The sequence below is a fragment of the Vidua chalybeata genome, chromosome 22 (genome assembly GCF_026979565.1).
Source record: "Vidua chalybeata isolate OUT-0048 chromosome 22, bVidCha1 merged haplotype, whole genome shotgun sequence".
Classification (NCBI taxonomy): Eukaryota; Metazoa; Chordata; class Aves; order Passeriformes; family Viduidae; genus Vidua; species Vidua chalybeata.
This window is the reverse complement of record NC_071551.1, coordinates 6,829,728-6,841,984: the sequence shown is the minus strand read 5'-3', so window position 1 is coordinate 6,841,984 and position 12,257 is coordinate 6,829,728. Positions and strand designations below refer to the sequence as shown.

Sequence of the window (12,257 nt, the reverse complement as noted above, 5' to 3'; positions counted from 1 at the left end):
CGAATTAATTAATGCCCTGCCCAAATTATTAATGCCTACCCCGAATTAATTAATGCCCCAGCATTAATTGAATTTATTGAATTGAATTAATTAATGCCCCACCCAAATTTAATGCCCCACCCCGAATTAATTAATGCCCACCCCGAATTAATGAATGCCCAGCCCTGCCTTTCCTTCTGCCCCTTTTGGGCACGAGGGGTTTTTTGTTTTGTTTTGTTTTGTTTTTTTTGCCAAAAGAAGCATTTTTGGGCGCAGCAAATTTTAACAGATGAAACGGGTTCAAACCACGTATTCCACCTGTGTGAGTAAACAACAAACGAAATCATTCAAACCATTTCATTTCAATCTGAAGTGGATTTTTACTTTAAGTTAAGAATTAACTCTGTGGAGCCCCAAAAAGTGCCCTCGCCAGCGCTGGGCATGGCGGGGTGCAGCCCAGCCCTTCCCTTGGCACCTCAGGGCTGCTTTTCACTTTCCAAAGTGAAAAAGGGAGGTTTGGAGGAAGGAATTCTTTCCTGGGAGGATGGGGAGGGCCTGGCACTGCTTATTCCATGGATTCCCTTTTCCTCCCCTTTTTTATCCTCTTTTTTCCCCCTTTTTTAATGCTCGTTTTCCCCCATGTTTTTTCCTACCTTTCTTTCTACCCTTTTTCCCCTTGCCTTTTTCCTCACTTTTCTCCCATCTTTTCCCTGCCCCCTTTCCCTGCTTTTTTCCCTGCTTTTTTCCCTGCTTTTTTTCCTGCCTTTTTTTTCCCCTTGCCTTTTTTCCCCCGCTTTTTCCTCTCCTTTTTTTCCTCTCTTTTCCCTTCCCCTCTGAGCCAGCTCCATTCCCACTCCCCAGCCCCTTCCCTCGGGCTGAATCCCACAATTCCTATTCCCCCGGAATTTTTACACCTCATCTGCAATTTAAAAAACCCCAAAGAGAGGGAAAGAGCAGCTCAGACTCCATCCTGAGCTCTTCAGAAAAATGATGAATCCCTTTAGATCCTGGGCAGGAAAGGAGGAGAATCCTTTTCCCTTTGATTTCCTGGGATTTATCTCGTTCTGGGGCAGGAGAGGAGGAGAATCCTTTTCCTTTTGATTTCCTGGGATTTATGGGATTTATCTCCTGAGTCTCCAGGCAGTCAAAGGCCAAGGCCCGGGAACTGAAGTGTAAATGAGGGCTTTGATTTTAGGATTCCTCTTTTCCCTTTTCTGTAGGTCAGGCTCTGGTTCTGACGTGTGGGGTGCCCTGGGAGGGGGCACTGGGGCAGGGAGCACCCCAAGGACTGGATGGAGCTGTCCCAGGGAAGGGGGAAATTGGATTTTAGGGAAAAGTTTGGGGCCCCCTGTGTGTCCTCATGCCCCCTGTGTGTCCCCATGCCCATGGCATGTCCCCGTGCCCACGGGCTGTCCCCGTGCCCGCAGGGTGCCAGGGGATGCTGTGTGGGTTTGGTGCCCCCCATGTGTGTCTCCCCGTGCCCCCTGTGTGTCCCCGTGCCCATGGGCTGTCCCCGTGCCCGCAGGCTGCCGGGGGATGCTGTGTGTGTCCCCGTGCCCCCTGTGTGTCCCCGTGCCCATGGCATGTCCCCGTGCCCGCAGGCTGCCGGGGGATGCTGTGTGAGTTTGGTGACCCCCATGTGTGTGTCCCTGTGCCCCGTGTGTGTCCCCGTGCCCCCTGTGTGTCCCCGTGCCCCCTGTGTGTCCCCGTGCCCATGGCATGTCCCCGTGCCCACGGGCTGTCCCCATGCCCGCAGGGTGCCGGGGGATGCTGTGTGGGTTTGGTGCCCCCCATGTGTGTGTCCCCGTGCCCCCTGTGTGTCCCCGTGCCCATGGGCTGTCCCTGTGCCCGCAGGCTGCCGGGGGATGCTGTGTGGGTTTGGTGCCCCCCCTGTGTGTGTCCCCGTGCCCCCTGTGTGTGTCCCCGTGCCCATGGCATGTCCCCGTGCCCACGGGCTGTCCCCGTGCCCGCAGGCTGCCGGGGGATGCTGTGTGGCTTCGGGGCCGTGTGCGAGCGCAGCCCCTCGGAGCCGGGCCAGGCCTCGTGCGTGTGCCGGAAGGGTCCCTGCGCCCCCGTGGTGGCCCCGGTGTGCGGCTCCGACCACTCCACCTACAGCAACGAGTGCGAGCTGGACAGGGCGCAGTGCAACCAGCAGAGGAGGATCAAGGTGGTCAGCAAGGGCCCCTGCGGTGAGTGGGGGGCGCCGGCGTGTCCCCGGGGCGGGCAGGGACACCTCGGGGCACGGCCGGAGGGGTGGGCACGGGGCTGGGGGCGCTGCGGGGATCATCGGCGCTGCCTTGGGGGTCAGCAGAGTGTGATGAGGAGGGGAAATGGTGGGGGAATGGTGGGGGAATTATGGAAAAATGATGGGGAAACGATAGAGAAATGGTGGGAAAATATGGAGAAATGGTGGGGAAATATGGAGAAATGACGGAGAAATGGCGGGAAAACATGGGGAAATGATGGAGAAATGATGGAGAAATGATGGAGAAATGGTGGGGAAATGGTGGGAAAACATGGAGAAATGATGGAGAAATGGTGGGGAAATATGGAGAAATAATGGAGAAATGGTGGGGAAATATGGAGAAATTATGGAGAAATGGTGGGAAAACATGGAGAAATGATGGAGAAATGGCAGGAAAATATGGAGAAATGATGGGGAAATACGGAGAAATTATGGAGAAATGGTGGGGAAATGATGGAGAAATTATGGGAAAATGGTGGAAAATTACCCTTTGCTGCTGGATTGGGGCTTTTGGAGGGATGGATTTGGGGGAAATCGGGGTATGTTGGGGTTACTCCACGAGAGGAATGGGACATCCTGTGCCATGCTCTCGCCTGTGTCCCCTCCTGTGTCCCTCAGACTCCAAGAATCCACTGTAGCTGATGGAAAATTATCCATTGCTGCTGGATTGGGGCTTTTGGAGGGATGGATTTGGGGGAAATCGGGATATGTTGGGGTTATTCCACGAGAGGAACGGGACATCCCCTGCCATGCTCTCACCCGTGTCCCCACCTGTGTCCCTCAGACTCCAAGAATCCACTGTAGCTGATGGAAAATTATCCATTGCTGCTGGATTGGGGCATTTAGAAGGATGGATTTGGGGGATATCGGGATATGTTGGGGTTATTGCACAAGAGGAACGGGACATCCCATGCCATGCTCTCACCTGTGCCATGCTCTCACCCGTGTCCCCACCTGTGTCCCCCAGGCTCCAAGGACCCCTGCGCCGAGGTGACGTGCAGCTTTGGCAGCACCTGTGTCCCCTCCCCTGACGGCCAGGTGGCCAAGTGCGTGTGTCCCTCGTCGTGCAGCGGCGTCCCCGAGAGCCCCGTGTGCGGCAGCGACGGCCGCGACTACCGCAGCCAGTGCCACCTCAACAAGCACGCCTGCGACAAGCAGGAGAACGTCTTCAAGAAGTTCGACGGCCCCTGCGGTGAGCGGGGCGTGATCTGGGCACGGGGTGGCCGTGCCAGAGGGCTGGAGTGACTCCCGGGGCACGAGGGAAGGTTTGGGGGCTCTTGGGGCCAGGCAGGGTAAAGCAGAGCCTGGAAAGTTCCAGTTTGGGCAGGGAGTGACTCCCGGGGCACGAGGGAAAGTTTGGGGGCTTTTGGGGCTCTCAAAGAGAAGGAGCAGAGCCTGGGAACCCCCAGTTTGGGCTGGAGTGACTCCCAGGGCACATGGGAAGGTTTGGGGGCTCTTGGGGCCCTCAAAGGGAAGGAGCAGAGCCTGGGAATTTCTGATTTGGGCAAGGAATGACTCTTGGGGGCTCTTGGGGCCAGGCAGGAAAGGAGCAGAGCCTGGAAAGTTCTGATTTGGGCAAGGAGTGAGTCCCAGGGCACACGGGAAGGTTTGGGGGCTCTTGGGGCTCCCAAAGAGAAGGAGCAGAGCCCGGGAATTTCTGATTTGGGCAGGAGTGACTCCCGGGGCACAAGGGAAGGTTTGGGGGCTCTTGGGGCCAAGCAGGAAAGGAGCAGAGCCTGGAAAGTTCTGATTTGGGCAGGGAGTGGCTCCTGGGGCACGAGGGAAGGTTTGGGGGCTTTTGGGGCCCCCAAAAGGAAGGAGCAGAGCCTGGGAATTTCTGATTTGGGCAGGAGTGAGTCCTGGGGCACAAGGGAAGGTTTGGGGGCTTTTGGGGCTTCCAAAAGGAAGGAGCAGAGTCTGGGAACCCCCAGTTTGGGCAGGCAGTGACTCCCAGGCCACCTCCGTCCCCAGACCCGTGCCAGGGCGTGCCGAGCGAGCCGAGCCGCGTGTGCCGCGTGAACCCGCGGACGCGGCGGGCGGAGCTGCTGCCCCGGCCCGAGGGCTGTCCCCCGGGCAGGGACCCGGTGTGCGGCGACGACGGTGTCACCTACGAGAGCGAGTGCGCCATGGGGCGCTCCGCGGCCATCCGGGGCATGGACATCCAGAAGGTGCGCTCGGGGCAGTGCCAGCAGCAGGGTGAGTGCCGCCTCCTCCTCCTCCTGCTGTTCCTCCTCCTCCTCCTGCTGCTGCTGCTCCTTCTCCTCCTTCTCCTCCTGCTCCTCCTTTGCCTCCTTCTCCTCCTGTTCCTGCTCCTCCTCCTCCTCCTTCTCCTCCTTCTCCTCCTTCTCCTCCTTCTCCTCCTTCTCCTCCTTCTCCTGCTCCTTCTCCTCCTGCTCCTCCTCCTCCTTCTCCTCCTGCTGCTCCTTCTCCTGATTTATTAAAAAAATATGGATATCGATCTAGCACCAATACCCAACTGTGACGGACAAAAACTCTCTAACAGTTTAAAGTTAGAAAGTGTATGTTCATTGCGGCGCCGGGCAGCGTGCGGGATAGCTCCCAAATGCACACTGCGCCTTTCCAATGATTACAGAGTCCTTTTATCCACACCAGAATTGAACACCCAAACCACAAACACATATTCATCATTTAGTACATCCCATTCCTCGCTCCGTATGCTAATCATTCCCAAAGCTATTATGGGTCAGTGGTCCCTTCCATGGGGAGGGGTCCCAAAATGAGGAAGTAAATGAAGTCTTCCTCATTCTGACCTTTCTACCTTTTCAATGCAAATGTGACAAATGAACCTTGGTAGAACTCCCATTCCTTGTCTTCAATTGGTTTCAGAACAGAGGAGGCCCACAATTGTCTCATGTTCCTAAAAGCTGTTTGTCAGTTTCTATATTCTTCATTATAAACCCAGCTAACTAAACATGGTGTTGACAAGCAATCAATTCTTAGTTAACTACTAACTCTTAACTTCATCAAGGCCTACTTACAGAATCCCTTTATTTTAATTAACTCTAGTAAGGCTTCTCTCTAACTAAAATCTTAGCTCCTCTAAAATCTCTAAATCTCTTAAAGTTTATGTTTCACTCCCCCTCCTCCTCCTGCTCCTCCTCCTCCTCTCTCCGCAGTGCCTAAAGAGGCTGCCTAGACCAGAGGCTAGAGGCTGTATTCTTTTTAAAATAGTAGTAGTTCTTTGTTAAATATGTTAATATGTTCCTTTTAATATGTTCTTTAGTATATTAATATATGAATATGTAATAGATTAATATAATATATATTATATATAATATATTATATATAATACGTATAATATACAATATATATTATATATTAATATATAATATTAAAATATAATATATAATATTAATATATTATATACAATACATATAATATATAATATATATTTTAATATATATTGTATATGAATTATATAAATTATATATAATATATATTAATTATAGATATTATATAGACTATATATCTTATATATTATATAATACATAGTATAAATTAAATTACATATAATAATCATATTATATAGTATATAATATAAATTATATATAATATATAAGAATCATATTCCGTAATATATAAATTACATATAATATATTAATGACTATATAATACATTATATAGATACACATAATAAATATATATAATATATTGTGTATAATCACAATGCATAATTATGTATATTACATATAATGTGCAATTAATATTGTTTATTATATTACACTATGTATTGATATAAGAGCCAAAACTTACGGCATCACTACAGAACGTGAAAAATACAAAAGTTAAAACTTAAAGCATCAATACAGAACCTGAAGAATACAAAAGTTAAAACTTAAAGTATCAGTACAGAACGTGAAAAATACAAAAGTTAAAACTTAAAGTATCAGTACAGAATGTGAAAAATACAAAAGTTAAAACTTAAAGCATCAATACAGAACCTGAAGAATACAAAAGTTAAAACTTAAAAATATCAGTACAGAACCTATTATTTTATTATTATTATAGTGAAATTATTATTATTATTATTATTATTATTATTATTATTATTATTATTATTATTATTATTATTTATATAATATTTAAAATACTTTTAAAACCCGCCTAAGCATGCCCCTCGCCCCCGTCCCGCGGTGCTTGGGGCGGGTGCGAGCCCTGCTGGCCCTGTCCCCACCGCAGACCAGTGCAAGGACGAGTGCAAGTTCAACGCCGTGTGCCTGAACCGGCGCGGGGCCGCGCGCTGCTCCTGCGACCGCATCGCCTGCGACGGCGCCTTCCGGCCCCTGTGCGGCCGCGACGGCCGCACCTACGGCAGCGACTGCCAGCGGCGCCGCGCCGAGTGCCTGCAGCAGGCCAGCGTCCCCGTGCGCCACGGCGGGCCCTGCGGTGAGCGCCGGGACGCCCGCGGGCTGGGGGGGGCCCCGGGGTGGTGGCCCACAGGTTGTCCCGTGGGGGTGTCAGACCCCAAATTGTCCCCCGGGGATGGTGGTCCCTTCTGTCTTGTAGGGGTGGTGGTCCTCAAGTTGTCCCGTGGGGATGGTGTCATTCAGGGGTGGTGGTCCCCAGCTTGTCCTGCAGGGATGCTGGTCCCCAAGTTGTCCCGTGGGGATGGTGTCATGCAGGGGTGGCAGTGCCCAGGTTGTCCCGTGGGGGTGTCAGACCCCAAATTGTCCCCCGGGGATGGTGGTCCCTTCTGTCTTGTAGGGGTGGTGGTCCTCAAGTTGTCCCGTGGGGATGGTGTCATTCAGGGGTGGTGGTCCCCAGCTTGTCCTGCAGGGATGCTGGTCCCTTCTGTCCTGTAGGGGTGGTGGTCCCCAAGTTGTCCTGCAGGGATGGTGGTCCCCAAGTTGTCCCATGGGGATGGTGTCATGGAGGGATGGCGGTCCCCAAGTTGTCCTGTAGGGATAGTGGTCCCCAGGTTGTCCCACAGGGGTGGTGGCCCCTCCTGTCCTGCAGGGATGGTGGTCCCCAAGTTGTCCTGTGGGGATGGTGTCCTGCAGGGGTGGTGGTCCTGAAGTTGTCCTGCAGGGATGGTGGTCCCCAAGTTGTCCTGTGGGGATGGTGTCCTGCAGGGGTGGTGGTCCTGAAGTTGTCCTGCAGGGGTGGTGGCCCCTCCTGTCCTGCAGGGGTGGTGGTCCCCAAGTTGTCCCATGGGGATGGTGTCATGCAGGGGTGGCGGTGCCCAAGTTGTCCCTCAGGGATGTGGTCATGTAGGGATGGTGGTCCCCCAGTTGTCCTGGTGGGTGGTGGTCCCCAAGTTGTCCTGTGGGGATGTCAGATCTCAAATTGTCCTGCAGGGATGTCAGATCTCAAATTGTCCCATGGGGATGCTGTCCTGTGGGGATGCTGGTCCCCAAATTGTCCTGCAGGGATGTCAGACCCCAAATTGTCCCATGGGGATGCTGTCCTGTGGGGATGCTGGTCCCTAGATTGCCCCATGGAGGTGTCAGTCCCCAAACTGTCCTGCAGGGATGCTGGTCTCTCTCATCCCACAGGGATGCTGGTCCCCCCTGTCCCACAGGGATGCTGTCCCATGGGTCTGTCCCCCGTCTCCCGTGGGAATGCTGATCCCCCCCCACCCTTGGCCCTCCCCAGCTGCTCCGGGCAGGGTGGCACGCTGAGGCTGCACGTGGACGCCCACCGAGGCAGCCGGGGGCCGAGCCCGGTGTGCAGCAGCCTGCACCGCCCCTGGCCCCGTGTTTCTGTCCTTCCAGCAGCCCTGCTGTGTGCACGTCTCGCTGTCCTGGTCCTGTCTCTTGTCTGCTGTGTGACACGGGGGACACCCGTGCGTGTCTGACCCCAGTGTCTGTCACCTCCTGCTGGTTTCTCTCCCTCCCCACCACGCTCCCTTCAATCCATGCCATCCATCGCTCCTCCCGGGGTAGTGCCAGCCTCCAAACCCCTGCCACGCTCTCCCTTCCATGCCTGCCTGCTTCTCTCCGCCGGGAACTCTTCCCTCTGTGCCCTGTCTGGAGCTCTCACCGTGTCTTTGTCTCGTCTCTAGGAGAAGCTCCCCCATGGACCTTTCTCAGGAGGATGGGATAGGATGGGGCTTTGGATCCTTAGGATGCTGGGAGTGTCCAGGTGTAAGGTTCTCCCCCGGGAAGTGAAGGAGCTTAAAGCAGCCCCTGCACTGATTTGGATGAGTTACAAGCTGTTCATTTCGGCTCAGCTTGGGTTTTCCCACCTCTGGAGCTGCGTCCTGCTCTTTTAAGCTGACGTTTGATCAGGGTTGAGCCTCCTGAAGTGCTTGGCAATCAGAATCCCACCTTTGGGATGTGCTTTGCCGGCTTCGTGCTCCTGCTGGAGGCTTTCGAGGCTGCCAGACCCAGCTGCTGGAAAAGAATTTGTCAGGCTCCCAAAATCCCACTCAGAATAATCACAGCTGTTATTTTTAAACATCCACTTCTCTGTGTTCCCTGTGGGGGGATGGCTGGGGGTCAGTTCCCCAGGTTTTCCCTGTGGGAAAGGCTGTGATCCCATGGGGAGGGGATTTTTTGCAGCCCTGCCTCCCTGGGCTCTCTCCAAACCCTCCCCTGCGCCTCCTTGAGAGGCTGAAAATTCCCAGATTTCCGGGATGAGCAGGGAATTCGCGCTGCTCTGAGCGCCAGCCGCGCGTCAATTCCACCGTGTGCCGTGGAAGAAGGCCGGGAGCAGCAGGACGTGCTCCTGGTGCACCTGCCATTCCTCCCTCTCCTTGATTTCAGCTCCCTCCCAGCTCCCCTCCCTCCTGCCCGGCACACATCTGCTTCCAGGAGCTGCATCCTGGTGGGACAGGAGCGAAAAACGGGGGAATGAATCCAAACCAGGGCTTTGCCTGCCAAAACCGGGATTGCAGAGTGCCTGTGGCAGCTCCAGGCAGTCCTGGAGCCCATCCCCAGGAGGTGTGAGCAGATTTTTTTTAGCCCTGTCAGCTCTGGAAAGGAAAAGGAAAAGCTCTGAGCTCGGAGTGTGCCTGGGAGCTGTGGGAATGCAGAGCTGGGGAAGGGCTTGGCAGCATTTTAACCCCTCACAAGCACCTGCCTGACAAACCCTGAGCTCTCCTGCCTTTTCCAGCAGCCAGGCCGGGGAGGCAAAGCCAAACAAAGCCATCCAAGCCATTAAGAGAGAAGAAGGTGGTTAGAAGAACATTTGAAAAACTCATCACACAGGAATTTCTATTTTGTAGCTAGCTCTTAAGAGCTCGCTTGTTCGTTTGTTTTCAGCTCAGGTCTTCATTCAAAAACAAGTTTTGCAATTTCGATTGGTAAAATAATAATTTCTCACAAGCATTCATCATCAAATTTATTGTTTTGAATCCTTCTGGGTGCTGCAGCTGAGAAAGAAGGGATGGGATGAGGTTGATGTGGCCAGGAAGGAAGGAAGGTGTAGTTGCATCTGTCTTTTCTTCTCTCTGCTGTCCTCTCTCTCTCTCTCTCTCTTTCCTGTTTCGTCTGTGTCTTGTGTTTTACAGTGTTGCCTGTGTGGAGGAAGGAATTCTGTCCTGGCACCACCCTCCTGCTCCCTGCCCGGACACCTCTGCTGGGAGCTCGCCTCTGCCCCTCCTCCGTGGCCAGGGCCTCTCCTGGCCTCCTCTCACTGCTCCCACCTCTGTCTGGTTTGGCCTGAGAGCCCCCCAGGACGGAGAGCTTGCCCTGGGCTTTGTCCCACCCCTGGCCCCAAACCCCGCTGCAGTGGAAATTGCTCTTGCCCGGTGCTCGCTGTGCCCTCCAGGCAAAGGAGAGTGGGAGCAGAGGTGGGTGCTGGGAGCCCCCCACTCCTCAGCCAGCCCTGCCCCGGGGCTGCCGCATCGCTCCGGACTGCTCCTGGTTGATTTTCCCCTCTCCTCCTGCTCCCAGCTCACCCCCGTGGCTTCCCCAGCTCCCCCTGCCCGGGGCTGCGGCGCTTCTCCCCGTGCTGCCCCAGCTGTGCTGCCCCAGCTGTGCTGCCCCAGCTGTGCTGCCCCAGCTGTGCTGCGTGTCCTGCTTGTCCCCCCTGCTAGCCCAGGGCTAGGAGCCCCTCAGGGACCCCAGCTCCCTCTCCCAGGCTTGGAATTGCCTCTTCCCTGGGAATGTTTCCCTGTGGGGCCGTGCTGGAGCTCGCTGGGTGTCCCAGGCACGGATGGATGGATTCAGTGCCTCTTCCCCAGCTGGGCTGTGTGTCCTGCTTGTCCCCTGTGCTAGCCCAGGGCTAGGAGCCCCTCAGGGATCCCATCTCCCTCTCCCAGGCTCGGAGGAGCTGGAATTGCCTCTTCCCCAGGAATGTTTCCCTGTAGAGCCATGCTGGAGCTCGCTGGATGTCCCAGGCACAGATGGATGGGTTCAGTGCCTCTTCCCCAGCTGGGCTGGCAGGAGAGCTCGGTATTCCCTGGATGTTCTCAGAATCTGGGATTCCCAGGGCGTGGTTAGGTGTCTGTTCAGAACCATGGAATGGTTTGGGTCGGAAGGATCTCAAATTATCATCCAGCTCCACCCCCCCGCCACAGGCAGGGACACCTCCCGCTACCCCAGGTTGCTCTGAGCCTGGTCTGGAGCAATCCAGGCTCAGCAGCAGGTCCTGATCCTGCTCACATCACGCCCTGGAATCACCCAGGGTGCAGGAAGAGAGTTTGGCTTTCCCTGTGCCTCAGTTTCCCTCCCTGCAGGATGGAGCAGGGCCAGAATTCAAAGCAGGTCTGGGTTAAAGCCCAGCTCAGCAGGTCCTCGTTGTCCCCACCCACAGCAAAATCGGTGCCAAACCCCCCAGAGATGTCTTGAGGTGCCCAAGGCTGGGTGTGAGATGTTCCAGGCTGGGATTTGGGGATTTCACGCGCTGCATCTCCAGTGGAGATGGACAGGGGGTGTCAGGGTTCTCCTGCAGGGCTGGCCCCTCCCTGTGCTCCCATTCCCAAGGCAGGAGGGCGAGCCTGGATCTCAAACCAGGGATTATCTTTGCTTCATGCCCAGGAAAACTCTGTCCAGAGGGAATTTCCCCATGGAATCGGTGTCCCTGTGTTGGGGGGACGTGGTTAGGGGACAAAAACGGGAAACAAGCATGGGGGCAGCACCCCAAGGGCAATTCCTGGCCCTTGGGAAGAGCTCAGAGCTGCAGGGAAGTTGGGGAACAGAGCTGGAGCTGTGTCCTCGTGCCTGAGGTTGGGGACAGAGCTGGAGCTGTGTCCTCGTGCCTAAAGTTGGGGACAGAGCTGTGTCCTCATGCCTGAGGTTGGGGACAGAGCTGTGTCCTCGTGCCTGAGGTTGGGGACAGAGCTGGAGCTGTGTCCTCGTGCCTGAAGTTGGGGACAGAGCTGTGTCCTCGTGCCTAAAGTTGGGGACAGAGCTGGAGCTGTGTCCTTGTGCTAAAGTTGGGGACAGAGCTGTGTCCTTGTGCCTGGAGCTGGGGACAGAGCTGTGTCCTCGTGCCTGAGCTGTCCCCTCTCCCTGTTCCTTTGCAGACCCTTGGCTCTAGGCTGGGACTAGGCAGGTAGATCCCGACCCAGGCTGTCCTAGGCTGCCTGGCACAGGTGTGCCACAGCGGTGCCACAGCAGTGCCACAGCGGTGCCACAGGTGTGCCACAGCGCTGCCACAGGTGTGCCACAGCGCTGCCACAGGTGTGCCACAGCGGTGCCACAGCAGTGCCACAGCGGTGCCACAGCGCTGCCACCGCTGTGCTGCTGCCAGGGGCGGTGCCCAGGGCCACTCCAGAGGGACCTTGCCCAGCTCTTGCCTCGCTGCCGGGGCTGTGCTGTGTCTGCTGTTGCTCCATCCCCTCCGGGCTGCATTGTCTGTCCCCACCTGTGTCCTTGTCCTGTGTCCTTGTCACTGTCGAGCTCAGGTGAAACCCGTGCTGTCCTTGCCTTGTCCCAGAGGGTCACTGGGCACTGCTGGCTCTGTCCCCAGCAGCACGGCCACCCCCTCCTTGGGTGCTGGGTGCTGGGGGGAGTTCTTGGCTGGGAGCTGGGGTGAACCCCTGGGATGTCCCTGCCAGCAGGGACTGGGACACGGCCTCTGCTCTCTGCTGGCACTTTGTCACCGCTGGGCATCCCCCAGGGGC

At 55.1% G+C, this 12,257-nt stretch overlaps 1 protein-coding gene across 6 annotated transcripts in view; it reads left to right on the top strand.

The window, feature by feature from the left end:
* Nucleotides 1–12,257, top strand: part of AGRN (agrin) — a 101,993-nt gene that overhangs the window by 37,872 nt on the left and 51,864 nt on the right. For all 6 annotated transcript variants that reach the window (XM_053962802.1, XM_053962799.1, XM_053962800.1 and 3 more), the window contains exons 3-6: nucleotides 1,953–2,168; nucleotides 3,192–3,416; nucleotides 4,196–4,420; nucleotides 6,425–6,631. In XM_053962802.1, coding sequence (XP_053818777.1) covers nucleotides 1,953–2,168; nucleotides 3,192–3,416; nucleotides 4,196–4,420; nucleotides 6,425–6,631 — 873 coding nt within the window. The remainder of the gene's footprint in view (nucleotides 1–1,952; nucleotides 2,169–3,191; nucleotides 3,417–4,195; nucleotides 4,421–6,424; nucleotides 6,632–12,257) is intronic.